Source organism: Carlito syrichta, unplaced genomic scaffold (assembly GCF_000164805.1).
Source record: "Carlito syrichta isolate Samal-C Ts95f unplaced genomic scaffold, Tarsius_syrichta-2.0.1 Scaffold139178, whole genome shotgun sequence".
NCBI lineage: Eukaryota > Metazoa > Chordata > Mammalia > Primates > Tarsiidae > Carlito > Carlito syrichta.
Window position 1 is genome coordinate 186990 of NW_007083274.1, and position 19539 is coordinate 206528.

Below are 19539 nucleotides of genomic sequence, written 5' to 3' on the forward strand. Positions count from 1 at the left end.
GTACCCTACGTGTTCCTCTTATTGCTTGTTTCTTTGCTGGGGCCCTCCTGCTTCCCGGGAGCTGTCCAGCCTGCTTCATCTCAGTGAAGGGCTAAGTGGGAGAGGGTGGGTGTCCATGGCCAGGTAATTCCTCACTCCCTGACCTGGCCCTGGGGCATGCACCAACTGATTCCTCCTGGGCCCAAGCGCGTGGGAATCTTGGGGGGGGGGGCGGGAACTTGCAGCTGCTAGCGTGGGAGGAGAGAAAGACCAGAGGCCAGAGCTCGCATGTGGTTTAATCGTGGGGGACTCAGGAGGACAGGGTGTCAAGAGCAGCATTTTTACCAAATTAGTGTAAAAATGAAACAGGATCCGGACATGGTTCTTTACACTGACAGTTACAGTAAATTTCAAAATCTGAGCAGCAACTGGAATTGTTCTTGAAAAACAAACAGACAAATGGAGTCGGTGCCCGGTGCGGTCCGCAGGGTCGGAGGTCGGCCCAGCATCATGGGTGCAGCTGGGACACTGAGGGCCTGTGCCGGGGTCCTGGCTCCTTGGGGACTGGCCCTCCCCGTGACCCCCCCGTGCAGTGGGCAGGGCAAGGCCTGGTCGTGACGGGCTCCAGCCAGCAGGCCCGGGCGGCCACCTGTGCACATTGGATACAGGATGACAGCAGGCCTGGGGTCTGGCAGGTACTGCCCCAGGAACCTTCTCAGGGTGGCCCCGGGGTCTTTATCAGCAATGCAATAAATATGCAAGTTCAAACAGAGAAATGACAAACCAACTGGCAAACCCCCACAGTACAAAAGGCCCAGCCTGGTTCCCGGGACCTTGCTGGCTTTTCACAGAACAGGAAGTCTCCAAGTCAGCGGCTCTGTGTCCTGCAGTACCGTGGGTAGGATGCGGCGTGGCGACCTACTTCTAAGCAGCCACAAGGGGCAGGGGTGCCAGGCCTGGACGGGGTCCCTCTGGCAGGACCCTCCCAGCCCCGCTGAATGGTCAGGTGAGGTGGGGGTGGTGGAGGGGTTTCTGGTGGCGGGTGGGTAGGCACAGGTCTAACCCTCCCGCACGCTCACGCGTGGCTCAGCCAGTGAGCTGTGGATTATATTGATGATGGACTCCAGGCCACTGCCCTCTAGCAGCGTGCGGTGGTCACCTTCAATGACGTGGACAGACACCTTCCCGTCACACACCTGCAGGAGATGCTGTGAGCTGGAGGTCCCACCCGCCAGCCCCAGGTGGCTGTTGCCCTCCACCCACTCCCCAGCACACCTGTGAGAGGTTGTAGTCTGCGCCCAGGTCCTCGCCATAGGCGCCGCCTGTTTTGGTACGCAGCAGCGTCACATTGCCATGGTACGTGGCCTTGGGCGTGTACTGCTCAGCCGCTCGCAGTTTGTGGTAGAAGGACAGGGCGGCAAAGCTCAGCTCGCGGCGGTCCAGGCTGTGGTGGCTCTTGGTGATGAGGTCTACGGTGGCTGCCACACGCTCCTCCAGGCTCTTCAGCGGCAGCAGTGCCTCCAACACCTGCAGGGATGGGCTCTGAGCACATTTGGGCCCATACCCACAGCCCCCCTCAATGTGCCCTTGTGAGAGAGGGATAGGCTCTTAAAGGGATGCCTCTTCCCTGTTAAGACTCCTCACTCTTAACACTAAGCCCCGTGTGTGCGGGGGAGAGAACCCTACAAATCCTCAGTTCCTGGCCCAGCCTGTCTCCCTCTCTGAAATCTTGGGAGCATCCTGGACTGACCCTGCTGTGCTCTGCGTCTGTGAACTGCTGCACGAAGAAGCACATGGCCTCGGTCTCCGCCTCAGCCTCGCAGCCCGGGGTTAGTTTTGCACGGTAGCTCTGTAGGGAGAAGAGGCACAGCTAAGCAGGCGGAGGATGGCCACCTAGCCATGGAAGCAGGCAGGGAACCAGATGTTCACCGAGGCCCCCGGGACCTGACCTGGCGCTCACCTGGGTGTAGGCCAGCACAAAGGTGTGTGAGCCATCAAACAGGAAGAGACTATTGTGGGCAGGAGCTGGGCTCTGCTGGGCCTGCAGCTGGGAGCACATCTCGAAGGCCACACAGGCCCCGTAGGAGTAGCCTGCGACGCGGTATGGGCCCTCTGGCTGTACCTGCCTGATGCAGTCGATGTAGTAGGCGGCCAGGCTCTGGATGCTGTCCAGGGGTGCAGCTGCAACGGCAGCGCCAGGTGCTCAGAGGGGCAGGCAGCAGCCATGGCCTACACACAGCCGGTGCCTACCTGCCCCGTGCTTAGGAGGGGCCCTGGCGTACCTCGGGTGCACTGCAGGCCATAGGTGGGGATGCTTAGTCGGGCGGCCAGGCTGTGGAACACGGTGGTGGAGCCCTCAATCGGGTGCACCAGGAACAGGGGCCGCTCAGAGCTCTGCACTGCATTGAGCCGTGTCAAGGTGGGGCCCTCAGGGTTCACCAGCAGGGAACTCAGGTTCAGCTGGGACTGTTGCCGGGTCAGGCCATCTTCCTTATGCATGGGGGGTGCCAGCTCTACAAAAACAGGGCAGATATCAGACACCTAAACACACATATGGGCCTGACTTGGGCTGCCATGGCAGGGTGGGGACAGGGTAGAAGCTCAGAAAGGGCCTGCAGCGAGTGTGCTCCCCAGTGCCGGGTCACATGCTGGGACATACAACCCGCCTGGCTCACTGCCTACACGCACCGTTGGCCAGGCCAGTCTTTGAGGACAGTTCCTGCAGCTTCCGGAGTGTGAGCTGCCGCACATCACGCATGGACAGCACCAGGTCATGCTCACGCTCCAGGGTCTGGCGCACCTCCACACCCATAAGCGAGTCCAGGCCCAGGTCCGCCAGAGAGCTGTCCAGGTTGACAGCAGCCAGGTCCCGGATGCCTGGGAGAGAGACACGGGTCATGATTCAGGAGAGATGCGGGGACGGCCTAGGTAGACACCAGGTCAAGGTGGCTCTATGCATCTCCCCAAACCACTATTGCTGGGGTTACAGCCTGTACCCCAGCTCTACAGATGACCCTAGTGAGCAAGGTTCCCCCTTCTGCAGATGGGGAAATTGAGGCACGCAGAGCTGTCTGCTACTGGTTGTGGACAGCCCCTGAGCATAACACCAGCAGGGGGATAGGGCCTCGAGTGTGTGCTCCCACAGATAGCACTCACCCAGGATGTGTGCCACAGACTTCACCAGATCCCTTTGGTTGTCCCTGTCCCCATGTGCCACGGTCTTCTTCTCAGCCAGCACGAAGCTGCTCAGGACTGGGTAGGGCTGGTTCAGGAAGAGGTCCAGCACCTCCAGACAGGAGGCCATGCGTTGGGGCAGTGTCCCACCGATAACTGTGTCATTGGTGCCCATGGTCTCCAGGACGATGCCCACATCGCCAATGGCACCCCACTGCACAGCTAGGCCTGAGGAGCAAGAAGAGCAAGAAAGCTGCTGAGCCAGGGCCTTGGGGAGGGGTAAGGGCAGGTTGGGGCCTTAGGACAGGGGCCCACCTGGGAAGCCGTCATGCCGGCGCTTCTCACAGATGCGCTCCATGGAAGAGTTGGCAAAGCCGTAGTTGGTCTGGCCAGCGTTGCCACGCCCACAGCTCACCGAGGAGAAGGCCACAAAGTAATCCAGCTCAGGACATGCCTCCCGGGTCACCCTGTGGGTGCTAGTGTCACTCTCCACTGGCCAACCATCCCTGGGGTCCCTGTCCCTTTAGCCCCCAGGAAAGGCTAGGGAGGACCTCTGACAAACCATCTCAGCCCCTTAGCTCAGATCACCGAAGGGGCTGGCAGGGCTGGGGGGTAGGCAGAGGGCTGTGTAGGGAGTGGGCTGTGTCCCACCTGTCCAGGTTCAGAGTGCCGCTGTACTTGGGCTTGCTGACGTCCTGGAAGAACTCTGGGGTCTGGTTCTCCAGCATGGCATCTCTCAGGACCTGAGGGGAGGCACCCTCAGCATCTGCGGTGGTTGCAGTGGCCACCCCTGGTTCCAGGGCTTTGGAGGGCTCTGCCAGGGGCCTTCTCTCACCATGGCTAGGTTGAAGACGCCTCCCACGGGCCCGAGTTGTGCAGCCTCGGCGATGAGGCCCCGAGCACCCTCCAGTGAGCTGGCATTGCTGGCAGACACCAGTACCTGCACACCCTGGCGTCTCCATTCACGGACCTGTTTGGCCTGGTAGCCTGTGGGACACAGGGCTGCAGGCTGAGCCAGGGTGCGCAGCTGCTGCCCACACACAGGGCGAGGGAAATGGGGGTGCTGCTGAGCCCCTTCAGCCCACCCTTTGAGTCTGTAGGGGACGGAGAATGAAGCCCAGCACCCTTAGTGTGCACCACTGTGGGTGACTGGGCAGGGCCCACACACACTCAGCCCACTCACCTGTCCGGATACCCGAGCGGGAGGTCAGCACAAGCTTCTGGGCTCCCCGCTGCACCAGCCACTGTGCCAGTTCCAGGCCAAAGCCACCTAGGCCACCAGCAATGATGTAGCTCTTATGGGCAGGGCAGAAGGTCTTGGCAACAGCTGCCATCAGGGTGGGTTTGGCCCCCTTCAGCACAGCCTCGGGCTCCTCCGCACGCACCTGCATCAAGTGGCACCCATCTACTCAGGCGCTGCCCAAGGGGCTGCAATCTGGGGTGCCTGAGTTCTCCCCCTCACCTGCACGACGACTTTGCCGATGTGCTTCCCCTGGGCCATGTAGCGGAAGGCATCCTCCACCTGGGCCCGGGGGAACACAGTGCACTTGAGGGGTTTTACCACCCCGTCACGGATGCCAGCCCGCAGGAGCGCTGCCACCTCCCGCCAGTCGGCACTGGCCCCCTCAAAGAGCGCATCCAGCAGGATCCCATGGAAGGTCACGTTCCTCAGGAAGATGGCCATGCCTGTGGGCAGGGTGCACTCACTCGGGGCTCAGAACTGCTCAGCTGCCCCCATGCCCCATCCCACTACCCCTGCCCACCCAGGTGCTGCCGGCCTCACCCAGTGGGTGATTGTTGGAAAGGTCGAATTTGCCAATTTCTAGGAAGCGGCCGTGCTGTGCCAAGCACCTCACGCTGGCCTGCAGCTTCTCCTCTGCCAGCGAGTTCAGGACCAAGTCAACACCTGGGATCCAGAAAAATTCCACAGTCACACCTGCTGCCTGGCCCACCCACAACAGCCCTGAGGGCCAGACCCTGTCCCTCCCTGGGCCAATGTCTCCCTCAGGTCAGCTCAAGGGGGGAGGGAAGTGGAGAAGGAGAGGTGAGGGGAGAGGGGAGGTCTCAAGCAGGGGATGCTCACCCTTCCCGCCTGTGTGCCTTAGCACGTGCTGCTCAAATGATGTGTCCCGGGAGTTGGCGAAGCTGGTGTCGTCCAGCTGGGGAAACCTAGCCTGGAGGTACGCCCGCTTCTCAGCAGACCCTGGAGAGATAGGCACCGCTGTGAGCCTGGGAGCAGGAGCTGGGAGGGGATGGGGTGGGGAGGGTGGCTCTGGGGCAGTGCCTTACCCACAGTGGTGAAGACATGGCAGCCCATGCTGAGGGCGATGGTGATGGCAGCCTGGCCCACACCACCTGAGCCTGAGTGGATGAGCACAGTCTCCCCGCGCCGCATACGCCCACGTACCACTAGTGCATAGTAGGCTGTGGTATAGACAATAGGCACTGAAGCCGCCTCCTCCAAGGTCCTGGGGGCACAGCACATAGGGTCAGCATAGGCCTGACCACTAGCTGCCATCCCTGTGGGGCCACAAGCCAACGACCAGCCCAAAGTGCTCACCAGCTAGAGGGAACATCCCAGAGGAAGTCTGGCGATAGCAGGACAGAGGTGGCCAGGCCTTCAGCAGGTAGCAGCCCCATCACACGCTTGCCGCTGGCATCTCGGCCCGAAAACTCCATGCCCAGCATGCAGTCACGGGCAGCCCATTTCCCTGGGGCAGATGGCAATGAGCCTGGCATCCCCTGCACCTTCCCTCCCAAGGGGGCTCCTGTGGTAGGGGGAAGGGGGACCCTGGCATCACCAGCTTGGGCCTGGAAGGGCCAGGTCCTCAGGCAGGCCCTGCCTTTTGCCTTCATAGGGAGGCTACGGTGGCCCCAAACCCCACCTTGCCAGTCTAGTCCCTGGAGTCCCATGGACCTGCACCTGGGATGGCATCAGGAGACAGCTTGCCCGTGGCCAGCATGATGTCTCGGAAGTTGAGTGAAGCATAGTAGACGGTACAGAGCTGGGCACCAGGGCCAGTGGGCTGGGCATGGCGCAAGGGGGAGCAGACCCAGCGGATAGAGGAGAGGTCCCCCCGTGTGAGCACATTCACGAAGGCGTGAGCCGTCTGCTCCTCCGGCTTGTCTACAGAACAGAAAAGCAGGGCTGCCACTGTGCCTCCCAACTGGGGTCTCCCGGGCGCTGTCAGGACAGTGTTTGGGCTCACCCTGCTCCAGTGGAAAGTGGCAGAAGGTCCCCCAGTCCCCGTCACGGTAGACGTTCATCACCAGATCTCCCTGTAGCACCTTTTGCAGCTCTGCAGAGCCTGGGCCCACCTCAGGGACGTGAGCTGTACTGCTGAGGCTGGAGAGGAGGATACACCTACGGGTCCGCAGACAGTGAGAGGGGTACGTAGGGAGAGACAGGCGAGTGAGGGGAGAGGAAGGGAGGGGAGTAGGAGGGGAGCTCTCCTACCGGATCCGGTGCCCACCAGGCTCTTTGCGAAGACAATTGACCAGGCCCACCACACCCGAGGTGGGGCAGCTGACGGCCTTAAGCCACACAGGCCGGGAGGAGGAGTCAGACAGGATGCTCTGTGGGCCAGAGAAGGGTCAGCTTCCAGGAGAACCCCACCATGCCGTGCACACTCAGCCAGTCAGCCTGTTCTGGGTGCCAGGAGGTTGGGCAGAAACTGACCTTCAGAGAGTCCACCCATCGGAAGCTGGTGTCCTCTACAGGCAGGAAGATGGGGCTTTCTTGTGGCGCAGGCCGGCGGCACAGGAAGAGTGCAGAGCCATAGAAGGACGTCTTCAGGCTCACCAGGTGCAGTGAGGTCCTCGCAAGCAGGCTCTCCCACTCATCCTGTGGGGTGGGGAGTCAGTGCTCCTCTGGCCTGGCCCCCACCCTGCCCTCCATCCCCTCAGCCCAGGGCCACACCTGACTCAGGAGGCCCTGCCCAGGCTGTGGCCAGGAGCCGGTGAGGAAGGCCACCGTCTCACCAAGAGGATGTCCTCTGAGCAGTGTGTGCAGCAGCAGAAAGCCCCCCTCCCTGAGGGCAGAGGCCATGTGGCGGAGGGCCGAGGCCAGGTCCCCGAGGGCAGCCACCGCACAGTTGCACACCAGGAGGTCAGCGGTGCCCAGGCTGCTGGGGACAGGCTCCACAGGGTCCCACTGACCCTGGGCCACGTCAAGCTGCTGCAGCTTGGCCTGGGCAGCCTCCAGGGCCTGGGGGTGGCGGTCAGTGGCAGTGTAGCTCAGCTGCAGAAGGGGTTGTGTGTTGAGTAGGGCCGGGATGCGGGAATACAGGTGACCGTGGCCAGCCAACACCTGGGGGGAGATATCGGGGTTCAGTTTGGATCAAGTGGGTGCCCCTGACCCGGGGCTGGGCAAACGTCCGTGGGGCTGCCACCAACCACAAGACAACAGCAGTCAATAGGCATGTACTGACAAGGCCTGTCTCCAGAGTCCCTGTCTATGGTGTATCCTTGGGGAGCCCACGACCCATGTGCTACATGAAGCTAGCACAGCTCCTTCATCTCCCACAGCCTCCCTGTGCCCCCACCTTCCTCCACATAGCCGATGTGGGGTGGTTCCCACCACTGCTGGGGAGAGGCTGTAAGCAGCAGGCGTGTGGCACCCACCTCCACCACCTTCATCCGGAGGCTGGGCATATTCTCCAAAGCTGTGTTCACGCAGGCCTTGAGTGCCGGTGAGTCCAGGAGGCCACTAAGCAGGGGGTCCTCAGCCAGCAGGGGCCTTTCCTGGGACAGTACCTGTGCCAGCTCCAGCTGCAGGTTCCCATTGAGCTGGAGCTGGCAGGCAGCTGACAGCAGCCGGGGCAGTGCCTGTTGTGGAGGCTCCCAGGGGGCCTGTGCCCCGTCTAGCCCAGGCACCGCCATCTTTAGCCCCTGCTGCGTCACCTTGGTCTGCAGTGCCTGCATTAGCCCTGGGGAAGGAGACAGGTCTGGTGTTCCGAGTTCCTGGTGGCAGAGTCTGCCTGGAGTGGGGACGTAGACCCACTCGGTCCTCCCAGGGCTACCACCTGCTCCAGCCCCTGGAACAAGAAACAGCTGGAAGGACTAGGAGGGAGCAGCCAGGTCATCAGATGTTGATTCCACCCAGAGTGAATGTGTGGTGAGGAAGCTGCCCTGGCCCACAGGGGCTGCTGTGCCCACCAAGGTGCAACTCTATGGAGGATGGGCTCCCTGACCCTACTCCCCACCCTGGGCCTGGGTGTCCCACTGTCAGTCGAGGGTAGAAGGATAACTGGTCTGCACCTGAGTGGGAAGCTGGTGGCACAGTCAGGACGGGGCTGGCCTGTCATCTTTGTACCCTAGGCCTCTTTCAAGACTGGCAAACAGTTCCCAGGAATAAAGACCAAGGACTGGGGAATGGGAGGCAGGCTGAGGTGCTCCAGGGGGCCACACAGGGATGCAGGTTTGGGATGGGGGGACACAAAGGGTTCCCGAACATCAGGGTGTGTTGGTGACGAAAAGTTATCCTGGCTCGGGGTCAAGAGGTTGCAAAGCCCGAATGTGCCCTAGCAATTGCTGTCTTGAGAGATGAAGAGCTCCCTGTCACCAAGGGCATACAACAGGATGGACAGGGCCTGGCTGGCTGCTCCCCACCCAGCTCACAGCCAGGGTGTGAGGCGGGCCTTACCCTTGCATATCTGCAGCTCCTCCTGCAGGGCAGCACTCTCAGACAGGCACCCGCTCTCCATATATGGGGTGAAACAAAACTTCTCCAGGATGGGTGCCAACTGTTCCTGCTGCCGCCGTGGGGCTGCCGAGGCGTGGAGCCGCGAGAAGTGGGCACCCCCAGCCACTGTGGTGCTTAGACAACTGCTCACTACCACATCGGCCACTGTGGGGACATGCTGGGTGAGTGTGGCCAAGGCTGGCCAGGAGTGAGAGATGTGGGGCCGGGATGAGGGGGCACAGGGGTGCGTGCAGGGCCAGGGATATGGGAACATGCAGGGGGACCAGGCTACCTTGGTTGTCACCCTGCGAGTACACCTTCTGCCTGTGGATAGCGGGGTTGATGTGGATGGCGGTGATACGGGTGGGCAAGCGCAAGATACGCTGGCCAGTACCCAGGATGGACATCTGCAGCATGGTATCCAGGAAGGTCACCCAGTTGTCCTTCCACAGCAGCTTGCCGGATTCGCCTGCACATAGGGTCTGGTTGGTATGGCCTCCAGGTCTCTTGGGACTGCACCCCAGAGCCCACCAGGCCCCTCAGCTCCCTCCCGAGCCAGGATGGCTTTCAGCAACCATACACCCTAATGTTGGGGAGCTTTTTGTGTCCTCCCCATCCCAACAGCTCAGGTGGCAGTGTGGCCAGTGGTCCTCCATTCACCTTCTAAGCAGGCCTCGAGAATGCCCTGGAAGTGGGGGCCGTAGTCATAGCCACGCAGACGTAGCTCCTTGTAAACGTCGGACTGGGTCAAGCAGAAGGGGGCTGTGGGGTCGGCAGGGTCGGCGCCTTCTGGGTGGTCAAAGAGTGTGGGGTCGGAGTTCTCCCACTGGTACACCCTTCCTGTGGTCAGGTATAGAGAAGCATGAGGGTGAATGGGCAGCATGGCCAGTGGGCACTACCCCCTCAGCTCCCTGGGCTGCCCCACTCACCGCTTACGATCAGGCTGCCATTCTCCGACACCTCAAAGGTGCGTGAGGCCTCCAGGAGCCGCACCTCCAGGGTCACCATCCCTGTGAGGCAGCAGAGGTCGGGGTTAGCTGTCAGAGGTCAGCAGCCCCTTCCCCCCAACTGTACCAGTCTCTGCTCCTGGGATGACCCTCACCAGTCTTGGGGAGGATAGTGGCCTGGTGTAGTACCACGTCCTCAAATGCCACAGGCACCTCCTCCATGGCCAGGCCCAGGGTGCGAGCCAGTGTCTTCCAAACCAGGCACAGGTAGCCAGTGGCAGGAAAGAGGACACGGCCGTCGATGCGATGATCTACCAGGTAGTGGTCTGGAGACTCGGGGCTGGCATCTGCAGGTGGCATAGGCTTCAGCACCTACATAGCTGCGAAGGAGAAGCCCCTCCCACCCTGGGCCAGGCAACCAGCTCACCGATGCTATAGATGGTGGCGGAGGAGTTGCTTGAACCGTTGGGGAAGTCCTCGGCAGCAGGCACATCCCAGGCCTGGCTGTGCTCCCACTGGATGTGGGGGCTGATGAGGGGGGTTCCTCGCGGAGCCGGGAACTCCACAGGTGGGAACAGGGCGTTGGGGTTGGGGTGGATGCTGGCATGGGGGCTTGGTGTGAGCAGCTCACTTGGCCCTGACCTCCCCATCTCCCAAAGACCTCAAGAGTCAGCTGAGTCAGGAGGCAGGGACTCCAGGCAGTGACAGCCAGCCAGGGCAGCACAGGGCTCCAGGTCTGGCCTGCCCGCCCCCAGGGAACATCTAGGGCTCAAACCCCACTCACACACCTGTGCCATCCCCAATGCCTGCGAGCAGCTCAGGGAGTGTGATGGGCAGCAAGACTCACCCAGTGAGGAACAGTTTGCCTGTGTTGCTGAGGAAGAACGCCAGGTTGTCCCTGTGGTCCTTCTTCATCAGGGGGATGATAGTGCAGCCAGGCTTGAGACCACGCTTCAGGACAGCCTGGGGTGGCAGGACAGCTGAGCTCCCGACCTCTGCACCCCCACCCTGTCTGAGGGCTCCCGCACCCCAGGCCAACCACGTACCTGCAGCAGGGCATGAGGGGCGATCTCCAGCACCACTGCATGTGCGGGCACATGCCGTAGTGCCTCCTGAAACAGTACGGGGCTCACCAGGTTGTTGACATTGTACTCGGCGGAGGAGGTGCGCGCCAGGCTGCTGTGCCACTGCGCCTCAGGTATGGAAGTACTGAGCCAGCGGGCCGAACGTGGCCGTGGCTCCCGGATCACCTGTACACACAGTGGGGTTAGTGCCAGGCCCCAGACACTTCACCCACCTGTTCCCCAACTGCATCCCCGCATGTGCTCCCCATACCCCTGCCCGCCCCAGCTGCCAGCCCACCTTTTTGAGTGCCTGCAGCAGTGTGGGTGCAATGGCCTCCATGAAGTAGGAATGGAAGGCCATGCCACCCGTCCGCACCTCCTTGGCAAACACGCCCTCTTGCTTTAGCTGCTCCACAAACTCCGACACTGAGGCCTGCGGCATCAAGGGCCCAAATGAACCTGTAAGCTGCCCGTCCAGCTCTGGGCTTGGGCAGGTGAGGGTGCCAAGCTCACCCCTAGGGAATGGGGAAGAGATGGAGAGGGAACCTGGGGAAAAACCCGACCCAGCATCCAGGCTCATCAGAGGCTGGTGGGGCACAAACAAAGGCCTGGTCTCCCAGGACCATGTCCTTGGCCAGACATGCAATGACATGTACAGGGGACAGAATAGCCCACTCTGGCTATAGGACCCACCTGAGGTCCCGAGATGGTCACTGTGTCCTCAGAGTTGTGGCAGGCAGGTACCACGCCCGGGGGGCAGCGCTGTTTACACTCCTCCCAGGACAAGCCTATGGACAGAGCCAGCCTCAGAGGATTGAACTGACCACTGGGACCCTGAACTACGCCTACCCAGTCCTTCCCACTGAAGATGCTGCCTGGGGTTGTCTTGGTAATGAGGGGGTTCAGTAATGATAGTCGCGGAGGTTTCATGAGGTACTTTTACCTCCTGCTGTGCTTGATGTGGGCGGAAATGTCATTACAGAGTTGGCTCCCAGGTTGGGAGCCAGGTCTCAGCTCAGTGGTGATGACCAAGGCCTGGGTACAGACAGGGCTGTAGAGGCCTTAGCCTTACCCTCCTGCCCATCCTTCAGGACAGTGGCTCCCTGGGGTCATTCTCTGCAGCCTGTCCTCTCCAGTCACTGCTGAGTGTAAACCCCTGAAGCTCAGGGATGGGTGCCAGGCTGAGGCGACCCCAACATCCTATTCGCTGACTTCATCAATGCCCTAGGCATCTCACACGTGTAGGGGCATATGCTCATTGCCACATTGGCCCAGGACAGGCTGATGCCCATCAGTGAGTGTGCCGGGCACAGGGACACACACACACAGGGTGCATCTGAGCAGGGCTTCCCCAGGTGGCCGGGGTCACTCACCCCACGGGAGCCATGCTGGGACTGAGGTGAGGACCTGACTCCTGCCGCCCCCCCCCGCAGCGGGAGTGATGGAGGTGCCTGGTAAGCCAACTCTCAGGGAGCCCTTCAGGTCATGGTGGGGGAAACGAGGGCACAGGAGTATGCCTACCCACGGCAGCCATGGCGCCTGGTGGAATGTTGGCTTCCTTGATGCATTGGCCCCTCCAGTAGGCAGCGAGGACAGCCTCTTCCTGGGAGAGACAGCCATCGGCATAGCCACAGGCCACCTCGCCCAGGGAGTGCCCAATGATGCCATCAGGCCGCAGCCCCATGGAGCTTAGCAGGTCTATGAGTGCAATCTGGGGGTGGGAGCAGGACATGTCAGGATCCCCAGGCTATTTCCACATCCCATCCCACCTGTCCTCCAGGATAACTGGAGGAAAGAAGCATCTGCGGTCCCAGCACCCTGGCCTCCCTGGAAACCCACCTCCCCTCCCCGAAGGAAAGAGCGTGTTAGTGCTGTGGCCCAGATGCGACCAGGAGCCGCCAATACATAAGAGCAGCTCCTGGGCACCAGGGAAGGTGAGGGTGGTGGCAGGCTGGGCCCTACCTGGATGGCAGTGAGGCTCACGAAAGCGTGGACAATATCATCGAAGGTACTCTCGTCTGTGCTCAGCAGCAGCTCGGACACCTTCAGGCCAAACGGCTTCACAGCCTCATCGGAACGCAAGATGGAAGTGCGGAAGCTCTCTAGGCGCATGAGGCTCAGCCCCATCCCGCGCCATTGTGTGCCCATGCCTGTCACAGAACTTGTATCAGGGGTGGCTGCTGGCTCTGGCCTGCCTGCCCCAGGGAAGGGGTCAACCCCCTGGGACCACAGGGGCAGGGTATGACTCACCCGAGCAGATGAACCACAGTGGGCGCTCGCCGGCCGGCACCTGCTGCACTTCGGGGCCACCCTCGCCACCCAGCACAGCATAGCCTCGGAATGGCATGGCGGACACAGGTGTGGCCGCAATGTCATTGAGCATGCTCACAAAAGCTAGGTTCTGGCTGTGCCGCAGGCCCTCCTCCAGCAGGCCCTGCACAGCTGCAAGGGTGCGTCCGCTGGCCTGCAGCAGACGGGGCAGGGTGGCGTGTGCAGCAGGTGTAGGGTCTGGCTGCGTGTTGGGCTGCAGGATGACGTGTACATTGGAACCACCGAAGCCGAAAGAACTGATGCCCACATTGCCACCTCGGACAGGCAGGGGTCGGTCCACCACCTGCAGCTGTCCATCCAGCAGAGCTGGGACCTCGGGATTGGGGTTATGGAAATGCAGGTTGGGGGCCCACAGCCCATGCTCCAGCGACAGCAGCACCTGTGGGGCACATGGTAGTGAGCAGCTGCCCTGCTGGTCTGCCCAGCTGGCCCAAGCCAGATGCAGATGCCGTCCCCAGCACCCACTTGGTCTAGGGTGATCTTGTCCTCTCCAATGCACTTCCTGTCCCCAACCCAGTCTCACCACAGCACAGGGGTTTGAATTGTCAAGCCTTCCTTGCAGCTTGGCCCCCATGTGCTGGGGTGCTAGACAAACGATACCCTATTGCTGGGCCTCCTGCCTTTATCTGAGGCCCTGCCATCTCCCAGTCTGACAGGTACCTCAGAGATCGGCTGTGGGCCTGGACATTAAGGCCTCTCAGCCATACCCCAACCCAAGTGCCGTGCCTCAGCTGCAGTCAGTGGCTGTAGCAGATGGTAGGACTAGAGGGGACACAGCAATAGTGACCAGGTTTCCTTAGTCACCTGGGCTTCTATGCCCGGTCTCCTGTTACAGCCGCCCTGAAGGCCCCCAGGTCCCTGCTGGTGGATCAAGAATCTATGGGTTTGGCAGGCACCCTGTACAAGGCAGGCCCTACTGAGCTGGGGCTGCCTCTAGTATGTTTCCACCTTGTACGTCCCACCTGACCTGGCCCCCCTGAACAGGCTCTGCATAGCAGACACTAGGCAGCATGTCAGACCCATAGGGAAGGCTCAGCAGGTGCTCCTGCCATCCCTGCTTCAGTGCTTCTGCTAAGACTGTGGGGATAGGGGCGCCTGGTAGGAAGCCTTGGCCTCCACATGGCAGAGAGGAAGCAGAGACAGCAGTGGCCACGAGATGAGTGTTTTAGTAGCACATGGCCATGTCCCAGTGGACAGGGAACCAGAGGCTCCAGAGCCCAACCCCACCTACCTTGGCCAAGGCCGCAAGCCCTGAAGCCGGCTCTGGGTGCCCCATGTTGGACTTGGTGGACCCAATCAGCAGTGGGTCCCGGCGGGAGACACAGATGGCACGGGCGAGGCCGTTCAGCTCCTGGGGATCACCCACCTTTGGGGAACATGGGTAGAGTCAAAAGTTCTATCTGGGGCATCTTTCCAGGTATGGGCTGGGGTCGGGACCGTGGTGGGAGCCTCACCTTGGTGCCTGTGCCGTGGGCTTCAATGTACTCGAGTGAGTTGGGGTCAACCAGTGAGTACAGGGAGCGGATGAGCTGCTCCTGGACCTCTCCAGAGGGGAAGGTCACACCTGCAGGGCGCTCAGGCTCAGCACCTGTCACTTGTCACTGCCCACCACCTCCACCTGCTGCCCCTGCCAGCCACCCCCCAGCCCACCTTGCTCCTTGCAGCCATCCGTGTTGGTGCCGGCATTCAGGACGGTGGCATACACCCGCCGAGCCAGGGACTTCTTGGTCAGCAGGACAGCCACCACGGCCTCTGCCCGGGTGTACCCATTCCCTGAGGAGAGAAGCACCTCAGCCTAGGACTCAGCCCACCCAGGCCCCCGCTATGGGCCATCAGATGGGTGCTCTGGGAGAGACTGCTGGGGCAGGGACCACCAGGAAGGGCTCCAGGGGTGGGCAGGATCCTGCACAGCATCAGGTAGGTGGGGAGCTGTGCTGTCTCACCGTCCTGGTTGCCCCAGACCCCGAGGGACTATGGAGACACCTGCTCTACCACCCACCACTCACCCTCTGCATCAAAGGACTTGCAGGTGCCCTCAGGGCTGAGCATTCCCAGCTTCATGAACTGCACGGACGTGTTGGGTTTCAGCAGGAGGTTGATGCCACCTACGATGGCGGCAGGGCACTCCCCATTGCGAATGGCGTGGAAGGCGTTCTGCAAGGCCAGCAGGCTAGAGGAGCAGGCCGTGTCCAGGGCGACGCTGGGCCCTGTGGAGGGCACCACAGCTCAGGTGGGTGTGATGGGGCACTCCAGCTGGACATCAGCCTACCTGACCCGAGGGTCTTCCCATCACATGGTGGAATACACCATGCAGTAAGTTCATGCCATGTTGGGCTGAAACCCACCCCAGAAAGCTGGGCAGGACCCACCTTTGAAATCAAAGAAGAAGGAGAGCCGGTTGGCCATCATGGCACGCTGGCAGCCCACCATGCTGTAGCCCAGGAGTGTCTCAGGGTCTCGGCTCAGGGCCTCCGAGGCATCAGAGCCACTCACGCCCACCCAGACGCCAGTGTGTGTCCCTCGGAGGGAGGCCGGGTTGATGCCTACCAGAAGCAGTAGTCAGGCCCGGTGGCTGGGCCCTGTGGTACCACCCTGCTCTCCTGCCCCATTCTGGGGTGCAGCCCTTCCAGCCTGGGGGACAAGAGCTCTATCCCAGTGAGACTCTGGAAGGGCCCAAAGAGGACAAGGCCGCCTCCTGCCCAGGTAGGTTTGAGGTCAGGAACCAGGTCATAGAGGAAACAGGGCATGGGGGGGGCAGGTGGGCCCAGGAGAGGGCGCCAGGCATGAAGGACAGAAGCCAGCATTGTCCCAGGCCACTCTGACCCCTGGTGTTCCCAGAAGGCTTTGATGGCCAATGAGATCCCCAGCACTGAGCAGCCTGCACTGGGATGAGCGGAGATAAGGGGACAGAGGAGACAAAGGCTGAGTGTCCAGGCTTGGAAAGGAGAGAGGGACACTGGCCAGGCCCTGTGAGTGGCACCCAAGGTCTCTGGGTTGGGCCTGGGAGAAGGGCCTCCACCTCCTCCTCGTAGGACGCCAGGACCTTTCCATGCCCAACAGCACCAACAGCAACCCCAGGAATCACCTAGCATCTTACTCACCGGGGTGGAGTGGTGAGGTCCCTGAGGCTTACCCTCAGCCCCCTAGAAGGGCCTGCTATGGCTGGTGGGAGGGACAAGCCCAAGTGGCTGGACCCAAAGACAAGGAGATGACTTGAAGACTCATGTGAGGTCAGACACCAGGATGGGGTGGAAATGCCAGGGGGTAGCAGGGCTCCCTGGCCACTTCAGCCCCCCAAATCAGGGCAGGTGGAGGCTGAGGCGGCCTGGAGGCTGGGGTTGGAGGGGAACAGGGAGGGCAGGACAGGGAGACACAGAAAAACTGGTGTTGCCTCTGTTTGCCTGGGGAAAGTGGTCACTCACAGGGGACCACAATGGCAAGATGATGGGGGGACCAGGCTCCCCATTCCAGAGCCTCCTGCTTGGCCTATCACCCCAGCCCTTGCTCCACGACCAGCTAGACATCACAAGTGAAGAAACTGGTACATCAGGGCACGCCCCAGACACCTCTGGGCGCAGTTGTGAAACTGTGACCTACCCAGGGGCCCACGCCTCCCTGAGCCCGTTGGCCCCAGATCAGGAGGCTGGGCTAGACCAGGGACATGACCGGGGAAGGCAGGACTGGCAACCCCATTCTACCCTCAGTACGTGCTGCATTTTCTAAATAGGCAGTAGGAACCCTGGAGACACCCCGGGGTCAGCCAGCAGTCCGTGAGACCCACCTCCATCCACGATGGCCTCATAAGCAACTTCTAGCAGCAGCCGTAGCTGGGGGTCCATTGTGTGCGCCTGCTTGGGGTGCACCCCGAAGAAGGAGGCATCGAACTGGGACAGGTCCTTCAACTTGCCAGACCTCCGGGGTAGGCCATAAAGTCCTATAAGGACACATAGGCATTTTTCATCCTGACTGAGACCACTCGGAGGTGGGGTGCCTATGGGATGCCACGGGCCCCTGGAAGTGGCCACAGTGGAGTTAAGGAGCCTCTGCTATGCCCAGGAGGCCCCAGCAATTGAGTGGACTCCCAGGGAGGGGTAGACACTGGTACCATCAGGTCTGCCACACAAGGCCCCAGCCCTACCTTGAGAAGAGCCCCAGACTGGAGAGGTACTGGGACCCTCTGCCTGGCCTGAGGCTGGCTCAGCTGCAGAGCCTGGGCTCCACCATGCTGACTCATAGCCCGTCTGTCAGGTAGAGCCACTCTGCGAAAGAACTTACTGGGCGTGGGGGAACTGGACCAGCCTCCCCAAGAGTACCCATGTCCTACCTGCCAGTTGTGGACATGGTGAGGGCGGCAAGGCCAAAGGGCTCTGGCTCCTTTCACACAGAATGCCAGCCTACTACCATCCTCTGAATCTGGCTCCTCCATACACAGGTAGACAATACCCCTGGGATACCCCACTCCCCAGGCTACCCTGGCACCAGGTCCAAGGAGAGACCACAGCCTAGCCTCACTCAAGGGGGACCAGTGGCTCTGCAGATGGGACTGGGGGGCTGGCTTAAGGGGCAAAGGTAGAGCTTGAGCCACCAGCCCCAGCCAGGGAAGCCTCAGGCTACTCACCCGCCTTCCAGCGCCGGTCATCATCTGTGACCATGTCCACGCCATTGATGAGATTGGCCCAGAACTCCTGCATGTTTTCTGACTCGGGCAGCTTCCCGGACATGCCAGCAATCACCACCTCCTCCATGGCTCCTCTGCAAGGAGGAAGCATGGGCACACCAGTTCAGTCCTGGCCCTAACACCCCCACCAGCAACCTCAGCACCCAGAAAGGCAGCCGCAGGGAGGCCCTGACCCCTGCTGCTCCCTCCCTCTCCTGAGAGCAGAAGCTCGGAAAGTCTTCAATAGACACCAGACGGCCAGCTCCTGGCCCCCACACCCATCCCAGGGGATGTGTGCAGGGTCACTCTGGACCTCTTGCTGGGAAGGCCTGGGTACTCTGGGCCCCTGACTCCCATTCCATACAGGTTGCCGGCCTGGGTGACCCCGATGAGGCCCTAGGCCCTGAGCTCCCAGAAATCAGAGGCCTCTGCTTGTGCCCAGCACCCTGCATCCTTCTACAGCCTGTCTCCTAGGCCATCCCAGAGATGGGAATAAGGCTGCCAGTAGCAAGTCTGTTAAGAACCAGTAAGGGGCCAGGCATGGTGGCTCATGCCTGTAGTCCCAGCACTCTGAGAGGTGGAAGCGAGAGGATTGCCTGAGCCCACGGGTTCCAGACCAGCCTGGGCAACTTGGTGAGACCTTGTCTCTACAATAAATCAAAAAACTAGCTGGGTGTGGTGGTGCACACCTGTAGTTACAGCTACATTGCCTGAGCCCAGCAGGTCGAGGCTGCGGAAGCTGTAAGCATGCTACTGCACTCCAGCCTGGGCAACAGAGTGAGACTCCGACTCCAAAAAAAAAAATAAAACCCAGTAAAGAACTGCAGAGCCCGTGCCTTTGGGAGGCTGAAGTGAGTGGATTGCTTGAACCCACAGGTTCAAGACCCACCTGGGCAACTTGGTGAAACCTTAGCTCTACAATAAATCAAAATGAGCCGGGCGTGGTAGCGCGCACCTGTAGTTCCAGCTACTTGGAAGGCTGAGGCGGAAGGATCGCCAGAGCCCAGCAGGTCGAGGCTGCGGTGGCCAGGAGCAGCCACTGCACTCCAGGCTGGGTGACAGTGAGACTCCAAACTCAAAAACAACAACAACAACAAAAAACACAACTGCAGAGGCCAGAGAGGCAGGGTCCAAAGTTAGACTTCAGGGAAGGAGACAGAGGGCAAAGACGGGTTTTCAGAAGATGACAGGGAGCCCTGGGGATGGACCCTGGGCACCCTCGCTCACCTGTGCTGGGGATGGGGACCCACTACCAGGCCAGCCCAGGAGCCACCAGGGCTTGGGAGGAACACAGTGGGGATAGACTGTGCTCTGGGGTTGCGGCTACGGTGGACTGACGCAGCCAGTCGCCCCCTCCAGCAGGGCCCAACCTGGAGAACCACTCCTGGCCAGGCCTGAGCAGGTGCTGCCCAGCCGCACACCTGCACAGGCAAGGCCTCTGGACACCTCCTTGTAACCAGAAAGAGGCCAGTAGGGTCGCCCTGGCTGCAGGCCCAGCACAGGGGCTTTTACAGGCCCGAGAAAGAGAAGCAAGGCCAGGGCAGGTCTAGCAACTTCCACTAGGCTTCAGGGCCTGTTGCGGGCTAACGAGAGAGCCGCGTGGCCCCTCTGCACTGCGGCTCCAGCGAGTGGAAGGAAACCGCCTCTCTAGGGCGGGTGAGTCCCCGGGCTGTTGCGGCTGGGGGGGGGCCGCCCCCCCCCCCC

The 19539-nt window shown here is 61.3% G+C and overlaps 1 protein-coding gene across 2 annotated transcripts in view; it reads right to left on the bottom strand.

Annotated features, from left to right (window-relative positions):
• Positions 1–256: 256 nt before the first annotated feature.
• Positions 257–19539, bottom strand: part of FASN (fatty acid synthase) — a 19949-nt gene continuing 666 nt past the window's right edge. The window contains exons 2-43 of one of the 2 annotated variants that reach the window (XM_008049906.2): positions 17797–17930; positions 16960–17112; positions 15548–15721; positions 15185–15385; positions 14829–14951; positions 14633–14742; positions 14410–14544; positions 13098–13557; positions 12810–12997; positions 12369–12450; positions 11541–11635; positions 11146–11280; positions 10830–11033; positions 10631–10746; positions 10211–10383; positions 9939–10130; positions 9766–9846; positions 9497–9676; positions 9129–9305; positions 8798–9001; positions 7777–8081; positions 7073–7462; positions 6833–6997; positions 6611–6729; positions 6363–6517; positions 6077–6280; positions 5714–5864; positions 5443–5621; positions 5237–5356; positions 4937–5059; positions 4616–4839; positions 4337–4538; positions 3989–4140; positions 3805–3896; positions 3469–3620; positions 3136–3381; positions 2668–2856; positions 2262–2492; positions 1940–2160; positions 1730–1828; positions 1255–1506; positions 257–1175 (exon numbers count right to left, since the gene is read on the bottom strand). In XM_008049906.2, coding sequence (XP_008048097.1) covers positions 1038–1175; positions 1255–1506; positions 1730–1828; positions 1940–2160; positions 2262–2492; positions 2668–2856; positions 3136–3381; positions 3469–3620; positions 3805–3896; positions 3989–4140; positions 4337–4538; positions 4616–4839; positions 4937–5059; positions 5237–5356; positions 5443–5621; positions 5714–5864; positions 6077–6280; positions 6363–6517; positions 6611–6729; positions 6833–6997; positions 7073–7462; positions 7777–8081; positions 8798–9001; positions 9129–9305; positions 9497–9676; positions 9766–9846; positions 9939–10130; positions 10211–10383; positions 10631–10746; positions 10830–11033; positions 11146–11280; positions 11541–11635; positions 12369–12450; positions 12810–12997; positions 13098–13557; positions 14410–14544; positions 14633–14742; positions 14829–14951; positions 15185–15385; positions 15548–15721; positions 16960–17112; positions 17797–17923 — 7419 coding nt within the window. In that variant the 5' untranslated portion in view covers positions 17924–17930 and the 3' untranslated portion in view covers positions 257–1037. Of the gene's footprint in view, positions 1176–1254; positions 1507–1729; positions 1829–1939; positions 2161–2261; positions 2493–2667; positions 2857–3135; positions 3382–3468; positions 3621–3804; positions 3897–3988; positions 4141–4336; positions 4539–4615; positions 4840–4936; positions 5060–5236; positions 5357–5442; positions 5622–5713; positions 5865–6076; positions 6281–6362; positions 6518–6610; positions 6730–6832; positions 6998–7072; positions 7463–7776; positions 8082–8797; positions 9002–9128; positions 9306–9496; positions 9677–9765; positions 9847–9938; positions 10131–10210; positions 10384–10630; positions 10747–10829; positions 11034–11145; positions 11281–11540; positions 11636–12368; positions 12559–12809; positions 12998–13097; positions 13558–14409; positions 14545–14632; positions 14743–14828; positions 14952–15184; positions 15386–15547; positions 15722–16959; positions 17113–17796; positions 17931–19539 lie in introns of both variants that reach the window. The other variant, XM_008049905.2, reaches the window with a different exon arrangement.